The sequence below is a fragment of the Sebastes fasciatus genome, chromosome 23 (genome assembly GCF_043250625.1).
Source record: "Sebastes fasciatus isolate fSebFas1 chromosome 23, fSebFas1.pri, whole genome shotgun sequence".
Classification (NCBI taxonomy): Eukaryota; Metazoa; Chordata; class Actinopteri; order Perciformes; family Sebastidae; genus Sebastes; species Sebastes fasciatus.
Window position 1 is genome coordinate 18,640,621 of NC_133817.1, and position 27,219 is coordinate 18,667,839.

Genomic DNA, 27,219 nt, shown 5'->3' on the forward strand with positions numbered 1-27,219 from the left:
TGGAAATTATAAGGTTTAGCATAATTAAATTGAATAATTTAAATGATATATGCACACACATACTAATAATAGGTCAAGACAGTGCTAAATTTGGCTGAATTATAAAAAGGCAGAAGTGAAGTAAAACGAAGAGCCGTTTGGGGAGCCGAAAGAGCCGGTTCCTCTTGGTGAGCTGAGCCAAATGATCTGGCTCACTAAAAAGAGCCCCGATTCCCATCACTACTGGAGAACGTCTGTTTTTATTGGACGAGGGATGCGCATACGTCATCAAGCTGGGACGAGCAGACATGGCGTTTGTTGCTGTTTGCTAAACGTTAAGCTGTATTACAAATACACACAATTCTGCTATTTTAAACACATTTAGACATTATTCAAACGCTGGAGGCTGTGTTGGTAAGTCATTTAATAATGTACTCAGCTGCTTGCAGTTCTGTTTACATGTGAAACAAGCTGGCTGTGCATTAAACTATTGTTATGATCATTTGGTTTTCTTATTGTTGCCTCACAGTGTGTCACATGAGTCCAGTATGAGTGGGGGTTTGGCACCAAGCAAGAGCACAGTGTATGTGTCCAACCTGCCATTCTCTCTCACCAACAATGACCTACACAAGGTGAGTTCCTACAGATGTTGACAAAGTGCTGTGATCAGTGTTTTGAAATCATGTTAATGATGCTTTCACTTTCAATGAGAGTCATATTCCGCTGTGGTCTCTGAGTCCAAGCAAACTTCCCTTACTGAAATGGATCACTTTGTCTCATTTCAGCTATTCACCAAATATGGAAAAGTTGTAAAGTAAGTAATGGCTCTGTCATAATGTCTTTGTATTATTTATATTTTACAGCAATGTGTAAGGCAAGGCAGCTTTATTTGTAGAGCACATTTCAGCAACAGGGCAATTCAAAGTGCTTTACATAAACATTGAAGAACATTGCGACAAAGTGCAAAAGAACATCAAGACATAATTAAAACAGTTATAAAAACATTAAAGATTAGAAAATAAAAACAAGCTAAAAATAAAAGCTAGGATAGAAGCTTAAATAGAGTATAACACACAAGAGTAAAAGCTCTAGTGCAGTATAAGATCATTATCTGGTTTCATAAAAGGCAGCAAACAAGAACGTTTTAAGCTTTGATTTAAAAGAACTCAGAGTTGGAGTTGGTCCTGCAGGTTTCTGGGAGCTTGTTCTAGATATTTGCTGCATAAAAACTGAACGCTGCTTCTTCTGCATGTTTAGTTCTGACTCTAAGGGGACACTAAGCAGACCTGATCCAGATGACCTGAGAGGTCTGGATGGTTCAGAATATAGCAGAAGATCTGAAATGTATTTTGGCCCTAATCCATTTAGTGCTTTGTAAACCAAACAAAGCAGTGAATGAATAACGCCCACAACAATCAGTTAAAGGCTCTGAATACTTGTATTAGTTATTACACGTTTTAACCCTCTGAGACCCACATTAGACCCGTTTGTCTTTTTTGGGGAGGACAGTATATGTCACATAGAAGTGGTGTACATCATCTAAAAACTGGGAACCACTTCTGTTCTAGAAACTGCTCAGAAACCCCCTTATTGTCAATGTACGTAGGACATCCATACATCCCCTGAATGCTCTAGGTCTCTAGTTTGTGGTTGTACAGTTTCATGAGGCTGTGATTATCTTAGAGGTCACAACAGGTCATTTTATACAGTGAGGTCAAATTTTAAAAAAAAAATGATCTCACTACAATGAAATGGCTACTATGAGGACTAACATTGTCTCATTGGATCCACAAGAGTCTCAGCTTTACAGTGATACCCAATTTATGTAATTCCAAGACTGTTTAGGGACGCCAGTATGCAGAAATATTCAAACACATCATTTTTAGAATAGGCAAAAAAAGAACACATTTATACTGCATGTGATTATCATAAAGTGGGCATGTCTGTAAAGGGGAGACACGTGGGTACCAATAGAACTCATTTTCATTCACATATCTTGAGGTCAGACGTCAAGGGACCCCTTTGAAAATGGCCAATGCCAGTTTTTCCTCCTTGGCAAAATTTTGCCCAACTTTGGAGCAATATTTAGCCTCCTTCCCGACAGGCTAGCATGACATGGTTGTTACCAATTGCTTAGGTTTTCTAGGTACACATGATGTCAGTATCTTCACTCTAGCTCTAAACTGAAAGCCGAACCTGCTACAGTCTCTGAAAGGCAGTAACATCGGTCGGAATCCCCAGCAATCCCGCGGTTCTCAGTAGGTATTAATACCTGTGATGCTTATTTCAGGGTTACGATCGTTAAGGACAAAGACACTCGCCAGAGTAAAGGGGTGGCGTTTGTTCTCTTCCTGGACAGAGAATCCGCTCATAACTGTGCAAGAGCAGTGAACAACAAACAGGTGAGACTGTCACATTTAAAAGACCGTCAGTGCTCTCGTACAGCAATATGTCTCTGAACATAAACTGCAGTCTCCTTGTCAGTGATGTTTCTTTAATGGATATTCACTTCACATACAAATGTGTTTGCCTCCCAGTTGTTTGGCAGAACAGTGACAGCGAGCATCGCCGTAGACAACGGGCGTGCAACTGAGTTCATAAGAAGACGGAACTACACGGACAAGACTAAATGTTACGAATGTGGGGTCAGTACATATTTCACATCTTTTATCCCGTGAGATCGTCCAATTTTATTGAATTGCATTTGCAGGTATATCCTTTTTTTCTGCCCTGAATAAAAAAAGAGTGTAGAAAATGATCCCAGAGATCTGGTTTTGTGTGTTTTTTTTGTTGTTTTTTTTAAATGAAACATCACAGGATACGGGTCATCTGAGCTACGCATGCCCCAAAAACATTCTGGGAGAGAGGGAACCTCCGAAGAAGAAAGAAAAGAAAAAGAAGAAAAGGGCTCAAGAACCTGAGCATGTGTACGTACTTTATTGCTGATATATATTGTGAGATTTTTATATTAGATAGTGATGTTTTTGTAATGCCTACATCTTTTTCCCTTTTTATAGTGAAGAAGAACAAGAAGAAGAAAGTGAAGAAGAGGGAGAGGACCCAAACTTAGATAGTCTGAGCCAAGCCATAGCTTTTCAGGTAAGTGCGTGCAGATATAGAAATCCAAATAGACATCTCAAATGAAATGTAGCATACTCTCCCTAGAGAGCTAGTAGGTAATATGAAGAACTGCTGTTTGAGATTGAGGCTATGGGAACTGGATTTATTTAAACCATATGTTATTATCGTTTAGCAGTGTCATATTCTCTTCTGTCTTTTGTGTCCCTCTAGCAAGCCCGTATCGAGGAAGAGGAGGTACAGAGGAAGCAGGCACGTATGTCTCAAGAGGACGGCGGTCTAGCTTCAACGTCTTCAGACTCCAAGAAACCAAGGATCAAAAAGAGCGCGTACTTCAGTGACGAGGAGGAGCTCAGTGACTAATAATAATCATTATAATACATCAAATATTGCTTTATTTTTCTAAGTTGTATTGTATTATATAGTGGGGATGCTTCCAATTATACTTTTTTTTTTATTCTTGTACATAGAACTAGGGCTTTTTTTCTGTTTCTAAAAATAAAGTAATTGTTCTTGGGTTGATTGAGTCTTTTTCTACGTCAGTCAATAAAACCGTGTTTCTTAACGACAAACTAAATGAATTGTTGGTTGTTCCAGTGTTAAACACAGAATCCGATAAAGAATGCTGAAGGAAGAAAAGGTTATTTACTACTTTGCTTAGGTTGATGAAGTAAATGGAAATAGGAAAATGCTTTAAATGTCAATTTTATTTATCATTAATCAATTTAGAGATTGGATTATATTTTATATATGACTCATTTTGTCCAAAAAAAAGTCAAGAGTGTTGATGTATGTCAGTTTTTATGAGCAGTTTTCTACTTAATAGATTACCAGCAAGGATTACAAAAAAAATCACCATTTTATAGACCAAACAATTAATTGATTAATAATGAAAATAATTGTTAGTTGCAGCCCTAGTCTATATAAAACTATAGTAAACAAAACAAGCCATATATCTGTTAATAAAAAATGTTATCGGAGTATGAAAAGACTTAAATTGTAGTAGAGAAAACATGACAATCACAGACATATTTTGTCTTAGTTTCTTAAAACTTGTCCCAATGTGAAGATGAAGCTGCTGTTCCATAAGAACAAACATTTTCCTGCAGTGAATTACTTTATAATGAACAGACTCCATGAACCTTATAATCCACTGAACAGAATGAGATTCAATAGCAGAAAATCATACGTTATCACGTATAAAAGAATACATGAAATGATCCTGTGTTCCTGCCACAACTGGAATGAGCACTTTGGATTGAATTATAGAGAAAATAAATGATTCCCCTTTTTGTTGGGGAACCCCTTCAAGGACCCCACTTTGAAAACCACTAATCTAGTGCATGTAAATCCTAAATACTGCAACAGATAAAAAGCATCAGATGAGGTTTCCATGCTGCACAATCTCACAATCGAGATAATAATGGAGATCTAGTTGATATGAAAAAGGTTTGGGAACCCCTGCGGCCTTCAGTCCGAGCTCAGGGCTCAGCAGCCCGAGCTCAGGGCTCAGCAGCCCCATCTCTTTGACTACCAGCATGATAGATGAGTCACAGGAAAATGTGCCTTTTTTTGATGCCCTACTTGCGTCAGCAGCACGCAAACAAAGAGAGGGATTCCCCACAGTTTAATAATGCGCCTGGGATCTGAACTGCTGCGGAAATATCTGCAGTCTGCGAGTTAAACGCGAATCTGCACGGATATGAGCTGATTCCCCTCAGCACACAGTGCGCTGATATGAGCGGTTAACACACACACACTGCTGCAGGCGCTACATTAGCTGCTATGGCTTTGGTGCGTTTAAGTACTGTCGGAAATTAAACAAGCTTATAACGATGGAGAATAAAATCGGATATTCCTTTATTAGTCCCGCAGCAGTGAAATGTGCAGTGTACAGCAGCAAAGGGGATAGTGCAAAAAACAAGATGCATCAGCATCAGCTAACACAGTAAAAAAAAAAATAGCTTCACAAAGTGTAACAAAATATGAACCATTTAAATAGAAGGAACTATAAGAATAGGAGCAGTATATACAGTATTGACAATAAACAGACTATTAACAAAATTGACCAAGTGGAAAATGATATTGCACAGTGAGAATGAAATGAATGAATGAATGATTAAGCCTCTATATGTTTTTGTATTTTATATCAAACACAATGTGTTTTTTCAGTATTTTCCCTCTTTATGTGTACAAAAATGGCTACATGTCATAATAACCAATCAATATGGATATATTTCTCTTTTTTTAGTTTTTGAAACATTTTGTGAATAAGGTGCTATTTGTATTTGTATTTTATATCAAACACAATGTGTTTTTCAGTATTTTTCCCTCTTAATGTGTACAAACATGCGTAGGCTACATACGACTAGTCAGTGTCCAATTGTCATAATAACTAGTTAATATGTCTCTTTAACAACCCTTTAGTACACAGTAATACGACTTTCCAGCGTGTACCATGAAGGCGGCATCGATTCATCAAGAGGAATGTCAGCCTCGGGATGCAGCTCGGCCTCTGATTGGCCGTGGCGACGTCACGTGACGCCCCTCTTTCCCAAGCGGAGTTTCCACGACAGCTGGAAGCCGAGCGGGGCAACACAGACCAGGCGGCGCATCGTTTCTTTTCTTTTCTGCTACGAAATATCGGGAAATAACCAGACTTCTGCTCGTCTCAGCACCTCCAGAGAAACCCTGGTCTGGCATGGGCGACAAGAGGAGTCCCACAAGGTAAAAACCAGCGAGGCAGAGCAGCCAGAGAGCAGGCAAAGCTAGTAGCAGAGAGGGGGGGAGCGGACACGGAGGAAAAAAATGGGTTTTCTCTCCACCGTCTCTCTCTCTCTCTCTCTTTCTCTCGCTCTCTCTCTCTCTCTGCATGTGTCTGTGTTCGTGCGGGTAAATGTGTGTGCGCGCTGGTGTTAAAACCTCATCGCCAATTACAGTAGTGTCGGATCACACAGCAGCGCTTTGCAGATGATTTCACTAAATCCTCCTCTACTAGGCTTACCCAGATGTTTGCTATCGATAGCCGAGCTCAACTCACTCTCCTTCCTTTTCCTCCTCTCTCTCCCTCTCTCTCCACCATCTACATTTTATTTTTTATATCTATTTTTGTGTGTATTTTCTTGTTTTTAAAGGCCGAAGCGTCAACCGAAGCCCTCCTCCGACGAGGGGTTCTGGGACTGCAGCGTGTGCACGTACAAGAACACGGCGGAGGCTTTTAAGTGCATGATGTGTGATGTCAGGAAGGGGACGTCAACAAGGTAAGGATGGATGGATGGATACTAGCTTTTTTTTTTTTTTTTGCAATAGCAGGTCCCCAAGGTGGGAGGAGGTGGGGGGGTCCTTGGGGACTCCCCCTCCTCCTCTCAACAAAATGAGGATCATTTTAATATCTCACCCCTCTCCCTTTAAGCAATTTGTGCATTTGAGACAATGAATTATCGTATATTTTCAGATATTGAAACCTTATCCCACTGTTACTATTCTATAAACAGCTCAAACAGTAAACACAGGCTAGTAGGCTAGTTCTTTTAGTGTAATTTCCTGGTAATTTAATGCATTTATGCTGTAAAATATATGACAATTGCTTTATCCGAGTTGTCCTCAAACTCATCATTTTAATTCCCATTTCCTCTGAGTAGTGCATTAGTCTGCATGTTCACACTGACCTCCCTAAAATGAGGAAATAGTCAGTCTTTAAGCACACACACATCCGTCTTATTAAGATAATGATCTTTTTCAGATATGCAAACCTTCCCACTGTTACTATTCTATAAACAGCTCACACAGTAAACAAACATGGTGTAGGCTAGTTCTTTTATTGTCATTTCCTGGCAATAATTGCATTCATGCTGTATGTTTGTATATTAAAAAAGATATAACAGTTGCTTTATCCGAGTTGTCCTCAAACTCACCATTTTAATTCCCATTTCCTCTGAGTAGTTCACACTGACCTCCCTAAAATGATGAAAAGAGGGATGCCTCACTCTTTGAGCACACACACATCCATCTTATTAAGATAATTATGTATATTTCCTTCAGATATTGAAACCTTCCCGCTGTTACTATTCTATAAACAGCTCAGACAGTAAACAAACATGGTGTAGGCTAGCTCTTGTATTGTAATTTCCGGGCAATAATTGCATTTATGCTGTATGTTTGTATATGCAAAAGATATGACAGTTGCTTTATCCGAGTTGTCCTCAAACTCATCATTTTAATTCCCATTTCCTCTGAGTAGTGCATTAGTCTGCATGTTCACACTGACCTCCCTAAAATGAGGAAAAGAGGGATGCCTCACTCTTTAAGCACACACACATCCATCTTATTAAGATAATTATGCAAACCTTCCCACTGTTACTATTCTATATACAGCTCAGACAGTAAACAAACAAACAAACATGGTGTGTAGGCTAGTTCTTTTATTGCAGTTTCCTGTAGGGATGCACCGATACCGGATCGGATATCGGGCCGATACTGACTCAAATAGCTGGGTCGGGTATCGGTGACAATGGGGCCGATCTATTCAGTTCAATTCTATGTTTATATACTATATACATTATATACTGGGATTTTAATTCCTGTTAAAGTTTTGACCAATTTGTTGCTGCATTAAAAAGGTTTACATGTCAGTTGTAATTCCTGCTAATTTTGAAGCTTTTTAACCAGGTTGCTGGTGCATGATTTATTATTTTGATAATAAATATCAATTCAGTAAATGTATATCTATGTATTTATTTGTTAGGAAAGCAATATTTAAGTCAAGTCTGATGTTGCCTTACACGTAAAAGAATGATCCCAGTCACTTCCACACAGTGAAGCTTATTAATTAAACACTGGTATCAGATCGGTACTCGGTATCGGCCGATTACCCAAAGCTATCTGTGTCAGGACTGAAGAAGTCAGATCGGTGCATCCATAGTTTCCTGACAATAACTGGATTCATGCTGCATGTTTGTGTGCAAATGATAGTTGTCCTCAAACTCAACATCTCTTTTTCACATCTCCTCTCCTCTGATCGGTGCATTAGTCTCCATCTTCTTGCCCACACTGACCTCCGTAAAATGAGGGAACGGGGATGTCTCGGCTCTATAAGCACACACACACATCCATCTTGTTGCCCCGGAGATATTTGTAACAGATGAGGGGAAGTGGGTGAGTAGGGGGGGGGGACTAGATACTGCCAATAGGCATGCACATAAACTCATATACACACACACACACACACACACACACAGGTGCTTGAGCATAGAAATACACAGCATGTAGGTACACACACACACTGGTTGGCGTTTTGTCCTGACATCAGTGATTTGAGGCAGGAAGTGACTGAGTGGCAGTCATTATCAGGATGAAAACACAACAAAGGGTGAAAGGACAGGAAGTGTTTGGCTACGAGGAACACAGTGTGTTGTTACATGATCTCCCTCTTTTAATGTATCCTCTCCTTGCATTCGCACAACTTCCCCCAATGATTTAACTACAACAACAACACATCAGTGCAGTTGTCAGCTTTACAGAATTGTCGTATTTCTTGTGTCGGCGCATGCACTTATCTCCCCGTGTGTTGTTTTGTGTGTGTGTGTGTGTGTGTGTGTGTGTGTGTGTGTGTGCGTGTGTGGGAGGGCTAGTTGTGAAAAGAGGTTGTCAGAGCAGCTGCCAGACAGACAGCCATAGCTCATTACTATGCAACAGCTTAATCAGCCCCGCTGTCATCAGAGACACTCGCGTATACAGATGCACTCAACATGCAAATTTTACACATGACCGCGTGCGCATCCCCACACACAAACATCCTTAACACGCTCGCCCGTAATCGCGCACTCGAGTGCACGGTCGCCGCTCGGCGGCAAACAAAGCGATTGAGCGGCAGACATGCTGTTGTCGTAGGGTTCAGCTTATTGCGGTTGATTGTTGAGAGGACACTCCAGGGACTCGCTTCTGTAAAAAAAAACAAGCGGCCTGCAGCTTTGCCAAGAACCTGTCTGGAATCCTCACGTCACCAAAAAAGCTGTGACACTCTTTTGTCTTCCCCATCTGGGCGTTTTTTGGGCAAGGACGCGAGGACCCAGAGTTCCTCGCCTAATACACCCCCTGACAAATTTAGTCCATGAGAAGGTCTTATTTAATGTTCCCAGAAATGCTGTAGTGTTTTGTCATGCTCTTTTTTCCCCCCCCACACCACACGCAGGCTAACGCTGCAGCAAAATGGCCACACAGGTGGTCGCAGCTGTTAGCGAGGCCGAACACAAGAGACAAGTGGATTTCGCAGCGAGCAAGCCAAAAGGTGGCAAAAAGGGCACGTGCAGAATATAAATGTAGGACACGACAAATTCCCTCGCCGGGTTGCTAAACAAGCACGACGGAGCCGCCGCTGCGGAGTAATGAATTAATGCTCGACACGGGTAACGGGGGCATCCAGCGGTGTCCCGTAGCCTGAAGGTCACAGGTGCGACAGCCAGTGTGGGCGCTCAGTGGAAGTGCCGCTTATCACTTATCATCGGTCGAAAACGCACTCTACCTAAGTGACAGGATCAGCAAGTATATAGGGAACATTTTAGGACACGGCAGAGAAGTATTTCAGGAGCCGTCGGAGAGATGGAGATGAATGTTTTATGAAGGTGAAGGGTTTAGAGAAGATCTTCGCCGCCTAGATCCCCTCTCTGATGCGGAGAGATGATCTACTGCGGAGGACCCAAAGCTGGCGGGCTGATTGAAAGCATCGTCGGCGAAAGGCTGCGAGTTTGACTGAAGACAGGGGATACGTCAGCAGGATTGGACTCGCTTATCGGAGGGAGGAGGTGGAGTGAAATGGAAGAGAGAGAGAGAGAGAGAGAGACAGAAGAGGGAATAGCCTGACGTTTCACTAATTCTGTTAGCGGCTAGGGAGTCGAGTTTGAGGAAACATAAGTGGGACTTCGAAGCTTTGACTGTTGTCATGGTAATTGACCTCCGAATCAGTAATCAAATGCTTTGTTATTTTGTAATATACAGTATGTAGTAATAATGTAGAAATCCCAAAATACCCCATGAAATAAGGAATAATCCCACAACATTATTCATTATTCATATTCAACATGAATTATTATTAGGTTTTCTCAGACGGATGTTGCTGTTTGTTGTGTGTAGAGGTGCGTACAGTTGTGGGAGATGGAGACAGACAAACAGAAGAACATGTCAGTCGCGGCGTGGTATTCGGGACAGCCCCTAATTTACACAGTAAGAAACAGAAAGGAGTATTTAAATATTCTCTACTCTTTTTAAAGAAAATGCACACAAATGTGCAGAATAATATTGAAAAAAGATGGTTTTTCTACAGTGAGCTGCTAGTTTACACTGTATTAATTAAACCCATCTTAGAGGAGCATCGGGTTCGCGACATATCACGCAGCCTCATTACACCTTTAAGACTTTTCCGAGAAAAAAAAAGTAGGAGAGGTGTTTTATCTTCCCGCGACTCTTTGGGCTCAGTCCCAGCCCTTTGAAAAAAAGCTGCAGCGTGATAGATGAAAGTCACGGTACAGCGGTTGAAAAAAAAGAGGCTGTTTGATAAGTGCAAGGTCACAGGTTTGATTCCTGCATCGGCTGAAATACACCCGGCAGAGCGAGGCCTCCCTCCTCTCTCCCTCTCTCCGGTGCGCCCATTACGACTTGTCCCGGATTAGAGTGTCATCTTAATGTTTAAAGATGGAAGACGAGGCATATGACAGAGTTAATGCTCCCGTCTGGTGTTTTGGAATAGCTGGAATAAGCTGAAAATGTCATGTGAAGTGGTGCTGACAGACAGTAGTATTTGGCTAAGGACCGTGTTTAGGTTTGGGTTTAACAGCCGAGTGTAATAGAGCGGCGGTGTGTGTGTGTGACCTTCTCTTGTGTCTCGCCGACACCACCTGCATCTGTTCAGCTTTGACAAGTCGGGCCCGCCGGGGGAAACACTCTCCGTGTGTGTGTGTGTGTGTGCATGCGCTGCGTTCAGGAGCTTGTTTTGCAGCATTGTGTTTCTACAGGTCAGGACAGTGAGCCTGATCATGCTCTGATTAGTTCTTCCCTCTCTGTTTGTGCTCACTTTCTCCCTACCTTTTATCGCGTCTTTCTCCCAGCCAGTCCGTGTCTTCTTCTCTCTTTTCCAGCACTTGAACTTAACCTAGGGGCGTCTCTCGGTGACAGATTGACTGATGTGCGCGTTTTCGTCAGCTCCACCTAAACAAGCACACGCTATTCTGGCTCGCTGGCAACCTGTCAGCATCTGGCTGTTTAGATGTTGTTTTATCATCTCTCCGCTCAGGCTCGCCCTCACAGTTCATGCGCAAGTGCACACCCACTAAAAGATTGTGTAATTGCTGAAATTGTGGAATTGGCACCGTTGTTATTGATGTACTTTTTTTTTTTTAAATGTATCTTTCAATATGACGTAGTTAAGAGTATGTAGTGTAGGATTCCAGCATTTTTATTGAGTTTATTTATCATATAAAATAAAATAAAAAAACTCAAAACAGTCGAACAGAGGCAAGACAGATTTGTATATATAAATAGGAGTGCGAATCACCAGAGGCCCCACGATATGATATTATCACGATACGATCTTATTGCAATCAGATATGTTTTATTACCTTTTTTTTCAACTGCAAATTATGCAGTTTGTCAACATCTGGTTTATCTAATAAGATACAGTTTTCACTCTGTTGATCTGTTTTTATTCACATATCTTGAGGTCAGAGGTCAAGGGACACCTTTTGAAAATGGTCATGCCAGTTTTTCCTCTCAAAAACTTAGCATTGGAGCGTTATTTTGTGTTGTTCCCGACAAGCTAACATGACATGAATGGTACCAGTCTCTTCACTTTAAGACTGAGCCCGCTACATCCTCTGAAAGACAGAATAGCAGCCCGACTGTTAGGAGGTTAATAGTTTATATAATAAAAAAAATTGATACTTGACGTCCGTGTATTGATACAAATTTCCCACGCAAAATATCGCAATATCATACTGTATCGTTTTTCACCCACCCCTAGTATTAAAGGTATTAAACCAATACATATAAGTACCTAACCATTTAGTCCAGAAAGTGTCAGGAAAATAATGCTAAATGTCCAACTCCATGGGCATCTTCAAATATCTTGTTTTGTCTGACTAAAGATATGTAGTTTACAAGTATATAAAACAGAGAAAAGCCGTAAATCTTAATTTTCTAGAGCTTGTAGCCAGCAAATTTGGGGCATTTTACAGAAAAAAAACACAGCAATGAATTGCATGTAAACAAGATAATATGGAACCAAATGCCATCATAAAAATCAAGATGTAGTACAGTGGAAGAAACAAATTCTGATGTAGGTATCAGTAATGAAATTGTTGCCATTTCGAAGCTTTTGCATGACCTTTACGAATCAAGCCAGCGATTGGTTGCAGTAGATATGCATCATAAATATGAGATAGTGATCAGCCTGCTGGAGCCATCAGATCATATGAAACTGGGAGCTGTGAGCTGCATAGACTAAGTGGATGGATAGAAATTTGGGATTCAAAATGCGAAACAAAACTTCTACTGCAAAAAGGAAACGGATTAATTATCTCTCTTTTCTCTCTGTTTATTCTGCATTGGTTAAAAAAAAAAAAGTGTGCAACCGCCATGGAATACTAATATACGCTATATACATACATTAAAATGCTGCCTGAAGGAAAATGTATCCGTTTGAAATGCACAGTGTAAAGTGTGAATTAGCTGTACCTCCATATTGTTCCACTGCCTGAGGGGTATCACATACAGTATATACTTGGAAGAATGCAGTTTCCTCTTGGCAATTAAATCAGTTACCCTCTATTGTGCATATTATTATTATTAGTGGTGTAACGATACATCGATCTGGATCAATGTCTTTCAAGATGCTCATTTATTTTGAAATTCTTAACCGATAAAGCATTTGCACTTAAACATGAGAAATGTGGCACGACATAATGAAAATAGACCTCCTGTTGTTCACTAAAAGTATAGATTGTTTTTCATTTAAATGTCTGGAAGAGCCCAGTAATAAAATAGTCATAATTTGGTTGCTTTTTGTGAGTTGATATAAATGCAGCTGTGTTAAATATAAATGAAATAATATCATCTCATATCGATCGCAGGTCCCTGAATTGAACCAAATCAAAATGGTATCATGTCAGACTTTGTGATATCAGTAATATCGTATCGTTGTCCAAAGAATCGATGGATCGTATCTTAATGAAACTTGTGATTTAAACCCCCTAATTGTTAGCTTCCTAGCTTCCCTCCTCTGCACCTTTTACAGCATTTTACAGGGTCGAGAATCAAAATCATTTTTAAATCAGAAACTAATGTTGTTTAGCTGGCAACATGTTGGAAAAGCAAGCTAATTTACCAGACGCAACTGCCATTTGGCTGCCGTGTTAACGTCGGTGTTAATTTCCCCCGATCTGATTACCCAAAACGTGCAACTAGCAGAGAGCGACACATTTCACTCTCACCCTAGAGTCATGTCGTATTGTTCTGCAACACCTTCGGTGCTAAACGTCGAGTCACGTAACGTATAATCCCCTGAAAAGATCTCTTTGCAGACATTCTTGGTTGTGTTGCATTCTTCAGTTTTAGAGGGCATGTAACAACGACAACAACAAATACTGAACCGGTTTCATGAGCTGGATCTGCAAAGTGAGAGTGACAACATGTATGCTATTAATACAAATAACTGATTACTGCAACTGTTTAATGAAACGATTGACTTTACATCACCAATCTAAAATGATTACATCCTCTTATAAGTCGTGCTCGGTCGTGTGGGTTACTAGTTTTAGCGCTCGCACGCAGCACACGGACGCCGAGCGTACGCCGAGGACAATGAAGCTGGCTGTTATCACATCACCATGGCTCAAGATTATGGCTACGTGATAAGCCTGTAATTACTGCGGTGACACTGATGCATGACATACTGCTCTATGCGTGCGAGAGCGTGTGTATGTGTGTGGTGTGTGGGTGTGTGAGAGAGGAGAATGTGCTATATAGTGTGGCTAGCGGGCTGTGGAAGGTGTCATAAACCACAGGACGTGGAGAGCCATCTGTCTCACACACACACACACACACGCATGGCGTTTGCATGTACGGGCAGGGAGAGGCATTAATCATCGGGTTGGAGGAGCTCCCAGGAGCGGCCTACGACCCGCTGATAGAAAACCTGACACACACCTACACTTCGACGGAGAGTGTTTGTTCAACAGGGCAGAAAATAAGCTATTTCACAATGATCTTACAATCGGCACAGAACAGCGAGATGAGATTTGTTTATAGCAGCGGCAGCAGCAGCACTCGTCAGTGCTTATTTGCAGTCCATCAGCTGTCCTGTGGGCTGTTTGCTCATCACACAATGTACTCGACAAATGTTAGCAAGCAGTCCAAACATCTGCAGGATTCTGCACTGCTGTCTTTTGGGGGGTGTAAAACGTTATCAGTTCAACATTTTAATGCCTGGAATAATGGGGCCAGTGTTGCCCTGTCACAGTTTTTGAGCTTTGCAAATATTTCAAAATAAAAGACTATGAAGGCTTTCCCTAAATACACTTGTGTTTTTAAGATAAATACTGCACTGTACATCTGTGCACCTGGACTTTTATGTCTTTGCACAAACACTTCACCTCCTTGAAGAGGTGAGATTGTTGATTTTATTTAGAGTCTGTCCACCCAAAAAAACACAAGACAATTGGTATGCATACTTTGGGAGAAAGTAGTACTCGGTTAGAGAATTGTGAGTAACCTCGTGGGTATATTTGGAAATAGATGATGCAATTTAGATTTTAAAGTGGATTTTTTTTATTAAAAAAGGCTGAAAAGACGAGAGACACCTTTTGGAGCTTTGAAAATATTTCAAAATAAAAGACTGAATGCTTTGCCGAAAGACTGCGTGTTTTTTTTAAGATAAATACTGCACCTTTATCAGTGCATCTCCTTTGCATGGACCTTTCTGTCCTTGCACAAACACTTCACCTCCCGAGGAAGTGAGATTTGTATTCGTTACAGCGTCAGTTTTCAGTTTTATTAGGGCCTGTCCACCCAAAAAACATAATAAGACTTGAGTGGTTTGACAATTGGTATGCATACTTTGGTAGAAAGTAGTTGTCAGTCAGAACACTGAGTAACCTTGAAGGTATAGTTGGAAAAAGATGATGCTGTTCAGATTTTAAAGTGTCATTTTAATAACATTGAAAGGCCACAAAACCAATTGTCGCTATCTAGTGAAAATCAATATATCTCCAAATTTGGTCATTTTTAGTAGATAAACTGAAGAGATACCTTTTGCTTTATGTGTTATCTTAGGCTAAATAAAAAAAAACATTGGATTATCTGAAAAACATGCATCGTCACAAAGCTGAAACCACTCATCGTCGCTGTGATTTCCAAGTCGTCTTTTCACAAAGGTTATTTTGCCTCGTCTATAAACAGATTCTGGCTCGCACCGCCTGCGTTAACTGCCGAGTCTTCTGTGAGCTGCGGCGTTTATGACCCGTTTGTCCGCTGTGGCAGAAACTTGACGGTCAAACCGTCCTGAGTCATAATTCGACCACCTACTGAATGTGTTATGCGACCAAATTGGGACCAGAGGAGACATTTTTCTGGCAGCGTCGTTGGTTCTTCGACTGCTTTGTGTTGGTGGAGGAGTGTGAGGTCAGTGGGTGCATCAGAAGGAGGGAGGGAGATAGCGATAGACGGTGTGTGTGTGTGTGTGTATGACATATTTGAAAAGGGGTCAGCCAGAGTTTCCCTGTCAGTGAAATGTGTGCAGGATCAGTGGCACTTTCCAGCTCTTCCAGTCTGCAGCACAGGACGAGTTTGTCTTTAGCTTGCTGTTAAAGGGCCAGCGTGTAACATTTTGGGGGATCTGTTAGCGGAAATGGAATATAATATTCAGAACTATGTTTTCATTAGTGTATAATCACCTGATACTAAGAATCATTGTTTTCGTTAGCTTAGAATGAGCCCTTCACATCTACAGCGGGTCCTCTTTACGGAGTTCGCCATGTTACTCCGCCATGTTGCGTTCAGGAATGGACAAAACCACATCGTATGGCTTCCATCTGACTTCCGTTGCTCGAGTTTTGCACTCGTTGGCTCACCGTTAGCGCAGTCTTGGAAAGGGAGGAGTGAGCGGAGGGGTACTCAGTTGGTTGCAATCTGCAACCGCACCACTAGATGCTGCACAATCGTAACTTTTAAAAGCAAAATTATGCTTATTTTGTTTGTTTAATCTAAAGCAAGATAGAACATGGCAGGTTATACCAAGTCGATGCCAAAATTCTAAAAAAAGTGACGGTACTTTTTTTCTACAGTACCGATGCCTGTATTGGTCGTTGGTAGTGATGTGACAGTGAGGAAAATTTTCCCACCGGTTAATAAACTTGTGACAAAGCCAGTGTTACCGATTACACCGGACATTTTACAAGAAAGATTCCGGTCAATATGTGCAGAGCGCTGAATCTGATCTTTACTGCCGGGTGCCGGTGTGTCTGGTCTCTCCGGTAGCGCTTTTGGAAGCCGCTGCTCCGTGCACACCAGCTGTGACGGCTCCATCCACCTCGCGACGATTACCTCATGACGCTATGGTTCCCTTATAGCATTGAGATTAAATGTGAAATATTGCCAAATAGGTGCGTTTGCTTTTCAATTCGACAACAAATCCTCTGCCTCCTGCTCCTACTAATCTGAGTTGACGGACCAGATGCGTTCACATTCAGTTTGTAGCGTCCGCCATTTGACTATCGATTGATAACATGACGGTGATACGCCAAAATGAACTAAATAGGTCAATTATTTTTATTTCTAAGCTACATGCCTCTGTTTTTTGTATTGTTCAAATGTTTTTAATAAGAGTGCGTGTTGAATTACATGGGATTTATTGTTGTTGTTTTGTTTTTTTCCGTGGTATCGAATTTGGTATCGAGAATCGTGGAAATGCACTTGTATTGGTATCAACTACTAGATTTCTGGTACTGTGACATCCCTATGGCAGAGTGTTTTGCACTTACGCTGTGGAAATTTAAGATCTTTATTGAAGTAATGAAAGTGAACTGGAACAAAACGGGTGAAACAGAAGGACTGATGACAACAGACAGTGAAATATTATCAACAACAAACACGCCTGTATAGATAAACTACATAAAAACAGAATGAATACAAAGAGATTGTGATTTCCTTTTCAAGAAAATCAAATTCGGTGCGTTTACGCCCTCGTCGTGATGTCCTAATTTCCCAGCGTGGGACTCCATTAGCTGCCGTGGAATAGATGAGCACGAGTGGAGCGAATATCGATTGGAAAACAGCGGCCTCCAACACGCTGTATTAATGTCAGAAAGAATAGGCCGTTACATTAGGCACAGAAATTCCTGTTTGGAATCGATAGAAACACAAACACACACACACACTCGGCATCCAGATGGAGGCCAGTAGCGAACGGCCTAAGTGCTAAGATAATAACCATTTGATTGGGTTAACAGAGGCAGCTCTGTTTAGGCCTGCTGCTCTGCCTCACCGAGTGATATTAGCTCGTCTCCTCTTTCACCTCCGGGTTATTGAGCCGGCTCTATTAGTGAGAATCGACTTCATTGTTATACGTGAAGAAGATAGGATGTACAAAATATGTTTATGGTGTTGGCCTCGATCGCTCTCAGGCAGTCTTATTTTGAAACAGAAAAGAGCAGAACTAGCCTCAGGTGGTGTTTTTTTCTTTTTTTTTTCTTGAACGCACATCAAGCAAAACACACTGCATTAATGAGCAATGGAGACAGTAGTAATTCATTCTGTTTATTACATGCAAGTAAATCACAGCAACCAGATAATGTCATCCTGAACAGAAATCATAAATCAAAAGGAGGTTATGAATGTTGTTTTTATTTTTGGGAAGCTCGGCCCGAGGGCAGGATGGTCCATTCTGTTATGACAGTTGCTGTTTTGTGTGTAGGCTTCAGTAAATTCAGAAAAAAACAGACATTTTCTACGTTATATCGGTTTTAGAAGGATGTCAAAGAGTGCCGCGAATGATTTGAGCTGAGGAGTTGAGGAGAGGTCTCTTCTTTTATTTTGTTAAAAAAAAGGTGTCAGCAGTTCTTTGCAGCGTCGTGCTGACAAGACAGACATATTAGAGGATCTCCACATCTCCTCCCTATCAGGCGGTTATGTAGGCCAAGAGACCCATTTGCATTTCGCTCTAGCCTCGCTAGCATCACCGCAGCATGTTCTGTGAAGGCAATGATAACTCCGGGAAAGAAAAAAAAAAGACTGACTCTGGGAGAGAGAGAGAGAGAGACTCTTTGAAGCTGGGCCCCAATTTAGGTCATCCCAGAACTGTTAAACAACAGCTTTGCCCTTAGAACAAGACAGCAGACCAGCAGCAACCGGCTTATATAATTATTTCCCTTTTAGAAAACGGGGTAGAAGCCTCTAAATTAAGCTAAATAGGCCACCGAGGCTCTTTTTTGGCAAACAAAATGTGGCGCATTGCACTTGTGCCAGGTGCTCAAACTCATTTTGTGGATGGATTCTTGTCAAGTCCGGTGCATTTTGTACACTCTGTACTACTCGGTACTGCGTTTCACCCTCAGACTGTAATTGCATTAGGCAAGAGCAAAGGGACATTTTTCACAAAAGCACCCGGAGGCCAATGTTTTATAATTGCAATACTTTTCGAAGGGGTTCACTCACAGGTTGGTGGACTTGAGTGAAGCTGTTGTACCAGAGAGTTACAGTATGAGATTATCAATCGTCCTGGAGGTTGTAGCGGGCTCAGTTTTAAAGTTACAATGAAGATACTGGCATCATATGAAACTAGAAAAAACCTAAGGAGTCCATTGGTACCAACCATGTCATACTAGCTTGTCACAAAGGAGGTTAAATAACGCTCCGAACTTTGGTGAAGAAAAACTGGCATGGATGTCCATTTTTCAAAGGGGTCCCTTGACCTCTGACCTCAAGATATGTGAATGAAAATGGGTTCTATGGGTACCAACGAGTCTCCCCTTTACAGACATGCCCACTTTATGATAATCACATGCAGTTTGAGGCAAGTCATAGTGCGTCAGTGTGCTGACTTGACTGACAGCTGTTGTTGCTTGCTGGGCTTCAGATAGCCATGTTATGATTTGAGCATATTTTTTATGCTAAATGCAGTACCTGTGAGGGTTTCTGGACAATATTTGTCGTTGTTTTATGTTGGTAATTGATTTCCAATAATAAATATATGCATACATTTGCATAAAGCAGCATATTTTCCCACTCCCATGTTAATAAGAGTATTAAATACTTGACAAATCTCCCTTTTTAAGGTACATTTAGAACAGATACAAAATGTGCGATTAATCATGGACAATCATGATTAAATATTTTAATCTATTGATAGTTTAAAGCTTACACTGTATGTCTGATGAGTTTGTTTTCTGTGTTCATTTTTAGCTCGAATTATAAACCCGACTCGTCTCGACAGGGCTCAGGAAACACACTGTGCTCTTCTGCTGTTCCCATCGTGCCCCATCATGCTTCATCTGCTGTGTGTGTGTGTGTGTGTGTGTGTGTGTGTGTGTGTGTGTGTGTGTGTGTTTGCATGCATGCGTGCGTGCAGTCACGTGCACGTATGCATGCATTTATAAAGCATGCATATGTTTTCACGTGCACCCATTTTTTATTTGCATGCATCACTTTGGCTTTTTGGTGCAGCGTGTGTGTGCACGCCGCGATGTGCATAGGTGCATTCATACATACATACAACTGTGTCAATGTGTTTGTCTGTGCACATGCAAAAATCGGGCACTAGATGTGCAGGCTCTCTCAACAGATGGCCTTTTCAGCACACTCGCCTCTCGGCTAGGGCTCTTGCCAGCCCCCAAAACACACACACACGCAGTGACACACACTCCTGCACAGAAATACGATCGCAGCCTTTGTGCATTGCAAACTGTTGCCAGACCAATTGCATAATGTATAATTTTTTGAGACAGCAGGCACTCGCGGAGGATGGAAATGTGACTGTGAGGAGGAACGTTTTAGTCAACGGTGTTCCACTTTTCTATTTGATATTGGATATTTGCCTTTTAGCATTCTGCGGAGCTCGTGTGTGCGCAAGGTGCATCATCCTCACTTTATCAGGCAAAGCATCGCCATCAGCGAAACACTTTGTTTTTCTCTGTCATCAATAACAAACCCGGGACCCGGGACTTCTGATGCGAGGCGGCGAATACATTACAGTGTGTTTTGTACTGAATAATGAAATCTTAAAATCCATCATGGGAAAACATAATTACACAGAAGCCACAAAACACAACAGATTGTGATCACGGATGGGAAGCCGGTGAGGGATCACGCCTCCTGATGCTGCAGTAGTGACTAATGGTGCCTTCAAATGGGGGTCGTGTTTAGCGTGTTCGCGAGAAGAGTCCATATGAACGCCCCCCCTCTTGTGGCGTTCACGACCTCATAAGTGGAAAGTTTCTGAAAGCTCCGAGTTGTGACGTGTTTGTTGACGTTGTCAGAGATAGCGGAGGCCTTGGAAGTTCATTTTTCGGTACATAATAGGTGAATATATTGTAATTTTAGTCGTATATTGTTTTCAGCTGTAGCATTATAAAATGCAAATTTAACTGCACAAAAGCTGCTAGGATCGACAACAAGGTCGGCAACGCTTGTGACTCGTTATCCATGTTGAAATTAACCACTGGTGGTCGAGGCTGATATAGTTTTCTACCAGAAAAGGTTCACGTGACGAATCAGGGAAGGACACGTTGTTACTGATAAGACCCAATCAGGACGCAAATGTGGGTGTCTGCATCACCGTTTCTACCCGTTCTGAGTAAAACGCAACACCCGGAGTTTTAAAACCAAAACGGGGTCAGCAGCGTTTTCAAACGCCTCCGTTTTAGGGGCTTGAAAACGCCGTATTAGTGTGGATCTAGCCTAAAAAGAAGCAGCAGGTGATGCTCGTTTAGGCTGCTTACACCCTCGCCTGGAGTTATAAGAGACCCAAAGACTGCAGTGCAGGAGAATTTTACCACATTTTGGGAAGAACGGGGAAAAACATCTTGGGTGTGACCTTTTTAATAAAAACGTGACGCATTGTGGTTTGATGTCAGAGCTGATCTCACTTCTCTCCTTTACACACAGCATCACACCCCTCTTGAGTCTCATGGATTTCTTTGCAAAAAGCAAGCAAGTAGAAAACGCCTCTCATGCATTCTGAATTCAGCGGATCTCGCACACTTATAATTCCTGTCACATCTTTGTGTTCACCAAAAAACAGATCTCAGCGTGTCAATGTTTATCCCTCTGAGCCCTAAAACAAGCCTGTGCAGGTACACCAGCACATATCTCACAGATGGCTGAATCCTGGGTTTCTATTCTCGACGTGGTGCCAGTGCTAAGAACACTTCAGCAGCATCCGTCCTAACCGGCACTGGCAGCGATTATTGGCTCTTGATTATGGCGGTACGCTAGCATGAAGCCATGTGCTCACTGTGATTTTCCCTCTCATTAATCTGCCACACTCTGTCTCTCCCCTCTCTTTATGCCTCCCTTCCTCTCCCCTCCGGATCAGGAAGCCTCGTCCCGTCTCCCAGCTCGTCTCGCAGCAGCAGGTAACGCAGCAGTTCGTGTTGCCCTCGCAGCCCAAGAAGGAAAAGAAGGAGCGGGTAGAGAGGGAGAAGGGCGACAGAGAGCCGGCGCTCAAGAAGAACAGTCACAAGAAGATGAGGTAAACAAGCTGACACTGGGGGTTGTGGGGGTGGGATCAACAGGAATCAGATATTACAGGAGTGCATGAATAAACACTAGAAAGCATAGATGGTGTTTGCGTTGCCACCTAGAGTGAGGTTGTCATATTTTATAAAATACTTCAAAAGATAGATATGAGGAGGGAGGGAAACCCCGTTTCAAAGCGGCGTCTTGAAAATGCTTTTTGGGAGTTTTCAGTGACATTGTAGCAAAAACATCAAGGTGCTTTCAGTCATGGGGAAATGAGAGATTTTGCAAGGGGCTTATTAATATACTCACTCTCCCACTCACTCACCAGGCCGAGGTTAAAAAACATCGACCGGAGCAGCGCCCAGCACCTGGAGGTGACGGTCGGGGACCTGACGGTCATCATAACGGACTTTAAGGAGAAGGCCAAGCCCTCGTCCACCTCGGCGACGTCGTCCAGCACCGCGTCCACGGCCGACCACCACAGCCAGAACGGCTCCAGCTCAGAGAACACAGAGAAGGGGCTTTCCCGCTCGTCCTCGCCCAGAGGAGAGGGGAGCTTGGTCAACGGAGAGTCCCACTGAGTCATTCCTCCCACTCCCACCCCCACCCCCGGCCTCCTCCACCTCCACATCTCATCTGCATCCTGCCTCAACTTCAGAGCTGCACACGACTAAAACCGTTTTCTTTCTTCTGGATTATTACAATTTCAATAGGAATTGTGAGCATCAGATTTGGCGAGTTTCATCAGTTTAAAAGATTCTCCACGGCACTGGATTTCTGCGTTTAGAAAGCAATATAAAAGACCTCTTTTTGCTCCATCTTCAACATTTTTAAGTGATCTACATTTTCACTTCGGTGCACTCGAAAAAGGATTCCCACCCGCTGTCCAAAAGACGGTTTTATTCTGACGAAGAACTTCCTCAGAACTGACCTGAGATCTGTCTGAATAAATGTTTGGACTTCACGGTCCTGTGCGGTTTCCCTCTCAGAAGCACCCGCCTGTTGAGGTTTTTCCTTTTCAATATTTTTTGTGCAGCCCCCACCCTCGATATCACCTTCGGTGGCCGGCAGAGGGACCCTCTTGTGGAATCTTCAGCCTCCGTTTGGGATCTTTACCTACCCCCGTTATAAACCTGAACCATCTATTACACAGCTCTCAGAGTCCCCCACGCTGAACCCTTCAACCTCGCAGCGAAACCTCTGCTCCTGCTCTCGATTACTCCCAAGCTTTTCCTCGTGGACTGCCTCTGCTGTGGAGTGACTTTTTGGTGACGCAGCACAGCGGCTGAACTGTTTTAGGGTAACGCTTGGAGCAGGTTGTTTTAGTTCAGGTAATGCTCGTTATGTCCGTGTAAGGGCATCGGGCAGGTTTTGATAAAACGTCCTCTTTGAAATGGTGCTGGAAGGTATAGTGTATGATTTTAAAGGATAATACCGGTGTTTTTTTTTGTTTTTTTCCCAGTTTGTGCCAATAATCTACTGTACGCTACCCCGCTGTTTGGTTTGCACACAGTTGGAGATACAAATCAGGGTTTTGTTATTCTATCTTTGCAGCCATTCCTTTTGTACAGTATATAAACCTGCATTAAGTGATATTTTTGATGTAAATCATGCTAATTTGAGCAATGTGAAAAGATGAACATGTAAAGAATTAGCAACTCTCCGGCCATATGCAGCTTTAAGCTCAATGGGCCTCATGCAAGAACCGCTCGTACGAACAGATTCGTTCTTAAGTGGCTTGTAAGCGTGATTTAGGAGAACTCACATTCACCAATTTTCTTGTATTTTTAATTTTCTCTCATGAAAACAACTTACGAGTGGTCCACACCTGTCATAGGAGTCATGTGTAATCAGTCTGCTGTTATCCAAACCAAAGTTATGGATTGTGTATTTCATTACTTTGAAGCAATTTAAAGTTTGAATATCCTATCTAAAATTACTCCTCATAATTATGTTGACATTATCCTGTTTGACTCTGCAATTATAATGTCATTCTAAATGTATTCATAAAGCCTAATGATATCATTCATTTCAAATTGGCCATTGATGCTATTGTATAACACTACAATATCAATATGAACATGTCAAACTGCAAAATGACTATGTTAATTTGTCTCTCTACATAATAATGTCAACAGGAAGTGTAACCAGGCGCGTCATGGCTGACTTACGTGTACACGTAGCACGTCTTTAAACAGCGTGCAGATATATTGGTAGAGGCAGATGACTATGACAGGACGCGTAGCCTTATATGGTATCATTGGGGCGTTAATTATGCCCAAATGATATGCTAATTTACAATTCTCGTTAACGCACAGGTGGCTTTCAGGTCATTTACAGGGTTATCTGAAGTTAGGAGCGTTTCCTGAATCTGACGTGGCACGCTCGTACGAGCCCACGGTACGAACAAATGTAAGAGAAAGTTAAGAATACGAAAATGTTCTTGCATGAGGCTCATTGTTTTGGTGTTCTGACCCTCACATAGACCAACCATAGACTATCCGTGTCCAGCAAACCAGCTGTTGTTAGACTACCTGGCCAGCACTAAATCACAGAGGATTGAAGTTTCTGGTAAAGAAAGTCTTTACCAGCTACTAGTTAACTAGTACAGACCAAACCAGAGCTAAAAGTTGGGTACATATTGAGCTAATATTGGTCAGAAAGACCAGAAACACTAATCCAAAGGGATGTTTATGTCGGTATATGTCTGCTAGATATGCAAGTAGACCAATACATTGCTCACATATTAGCCATGACAGTCTCTCAGGGCTTTGAGTTGATTTTGCAGTCTTGCTGTACCCTCATGCTATCAAAAAAAATCACTTAATGCAGCTTTAAGTTATCCAAGATTTGTTAATAATTGCTGTCAGCTCGGTCGTACTTTATCTGTCACATTGTGAGTACATGATGTGACGTCCTCCATGGTACACCACCGTGGTTACTGTCAATCACAAGACTCCCACAGAATGAGATCTACACAAATATAGCAACAGTTCTTTATACATCATCATATAATGTGCTTTTATTTGTATTTTTTTCTCCAACAAGAGCTAACTTCAAGTCAGGGAAGACGAAAAAAAAGAAGAATTAATTGCAAAATGAGGAATATGTCCACTAAATGTAGACGATAGTTGAGGGACTGTAGCTGTAAATGACACCGGTATTCTCCTTTTTAAAATCTCTGCTGCACAAACAGGGCTGCACCTGCTCAGCGTCAGAGTGGAAAACCGGATGGTGCTCATGCTGTTCTGCCTCCTCCACCCTCCACTATGGACCCAGTTTGGACACAGCATGGTGCTTCTACTACTACGGGGAAAAGGAGCTTTGACTCCTGGACATGCGTAAGCTTGATGGCCCCGCGGTTGTGACGGACTTCAGAAAACTGTTTTAAATTCCTCCATTTTGACGTAGCAAAGTGGGGGGAGCTTTAGAATATACTAAACCCCTCCAGCAGAACAACTATAGATCAACCTAACTACACAATAACTTATGAAAACCTGTAGAGTACTACACAGATGAAATGGATATTTCTAAAAAATATTGTGCTACAATGTTTTGATGTGGTTGTATTATCCATCATAGCAGTGTTATCGTCGAGAGTTTTACGTTAACATTTTTAGCACAGATCCTGAGAACTATCATGGCATGATAATATTACGGTCTCGGTATATTGTGGGACAGGCTATGTCTCTTAGTTTGTTAGCATCGTTTTAATGTGTCTCATAGGTTCACCGCACTAGCTGGGACTAGCTGTGTGGACTCGTGAGAACCGTCTGGACAAGACCTTTTTTTGTTATTATTCGGTTTGTGGCAAAAATGGAAAGACACTTAAAAATATGTTGGTTGTCACTTGTTGATTTTTTTTTTTTTTTGCTTTGCTTTGCCATGCTCAGTTGTTTTAAAAAAAAAAATGTGTGAACTTGTTTATTACATGTCTGAAATAAGAAAATAAGAAAATTCAAACAAAAGAGATAATTTTAGTTTCCTGTCATTTCATGAAGGTGCATGCACTTTTGTGTCATCCAGCCTTTTTCTAAGCAGCTTGTTGTGTTTCCAGCTCCATCTGGTGAACGACATAATAACTGCTACTCATCCTCAACATATGCAGGTTTCAAAAGGCCCATAATGCAACTCTCTGCATACATTGAAAATTGTGTTTATCCATGTCATGACTTCATTATATAGGCTTACAGTAGTTATGAGCATAAGGTGTGGTTTACACACTAATTAATCACCCACTACATCAGTCATTTTCCCACACTAAATGAAAATGCAGTGGATGTTCAGGTCTGTTGTCTATGTGGAGCCACATCAATAGAGACTACTAGTCACTTAAAGCCATGAATGGGTCTTTTCAGAGGTGAAATCAATTGAAAGTTGCTGCAGACACACACACAGCCTGAGGAGGGGGAGGAATCAACTCTGCTTATGGCTCCCACCCTTCCCCCATTTAAGGGTCCCGACCTCCTGCTTCTGTTGCAGTGAAGCGCATCAAGTGAAACTGGTAGAATAGAGAAAACCCGGATGTTTGTTAAGGCCTTCAAAATAAAAGCCTAAAATATACTGATAGTGGCTGCACAGAGTATTACAATATGTGATTAAGATCACACCAAAAGGGGGTGGCAGGTTCAAACCCGGCTTGGGGCCCTTCTGTGTGCATGTTCTCCCCGTGTTAGCGTGGGTTTTCTCCGGTTTCCTCCCACAGTCCAAAGACATGCAGGTTAATTGTTGACTCTAAATTGCCCATAGGTGTGAATATGAGCGTGAATGGTTGTCTGTCTCTATGTGTGTCAGCCCTGTGATTAGTCTTGGCCTCGGCCCAATGTCAGCTAGGATCGGCTCCAGCTCCCTTGCGACCCTGAATAGGATAAGCGGTTACATATAATGGATGGCTGGATGGATGGATTATGAGCACACGCATATCATTTTTTTGTATTAGGGTATATTCCGAAGTCTCCCGTCTTTCAGGAGTAAGTTTGCCAAATGTCAAAATTCTTGAATTTTTGTAGGAGGAGGGCTAAAGATATTGTAAATCCCTCCCTCACATTATTCAAGAACAAGAGTTTAACACCACACAAGGGATATCTGAGGTATGCTTTTAAGCGTTGGCAGGAGCATGATCGGTTACAAAAAAAATAAAAAAATAAAAATGTAACACTGCATAACTGCATAAATGGGTCTTGAATGTCATAAATGCTCATAGTGATGTAAGTAATCTTATCCAATTTACCACACTCCTATTTTGGAGCAGAAACGCCCACTTACTCAATGCATAAACATGATCTTTCTAGAAAGGAAAGACCTGCAAAACCCTTTAAGGTTGCTGGTGAGTGAGATGTATAAAATCGAAACAAAAATGTACAGTACCAAACATGCCTAAATAAAATGAGCAGTACGGCGTATGCATAATATACTGTATAGAGTGAGTATGACAGCTGTGGA

The 27,219-nt window shown here is 41.8% G+C and overlaps 2 protein-coding genes across 2 annotated transcripts; both read left to right on the forward strand.

Annotated features, from left to right (window-relative positions):
* The first annotated feature begins 243 nt into the window (after window positions 1–243).
* zcrb1 (zinc finger CCHC-type and RNA binding motif 1) lies at window positions 244–3,574 on the forward strand. Its single transcript, XM_074625876.1, has 8 exons — window positions 244–393; window positions 509–611; window positions 765–793; window positions 2,270–2,381; window positions 2,517–2,624; window positions 2,797–2,906; window positions 2,997–3,078; window positions 3,271–3,574. Exons 2-8 carry the CDS (start codon window positions 528–530, stop codon window positions 3,418–3,420), a joined length of 675 nt encoding a protein of 224 aa, XP_074481977.1. The 5' UTR covers window positions 244–393; window positions 509–527; the 3' UTR covers window positions 3,421–3,574.
* A 1,991-nt stretch (window positions 3,575–5,565) lies between these two features.
* LOC141762239 (YY1-associated factor 2-like) lies at window positions 5,566–25,745 on the forward strand. Its single transcript, XM_074626253.1, has 4 exons — window positions 5,566–5,784; window positions 6,192–6,317; window positions 21,632–21,787; window positions 22,106–25,745. The coding sequence occupies exons 1-4, from the start codon at window positions 5,759–5,761 to the stop codon at window positions 22,356–22,358; spliced, it is 561 nt and encodes a 186-aa protein (XP_074482354.1). The 5' UTR covers window positions 5,566–5,758; the 3' UTR covers window positions 22,359–25,745.
* Window positions 25,746–27,219: the final 1,474 nt, after the last annotated feature.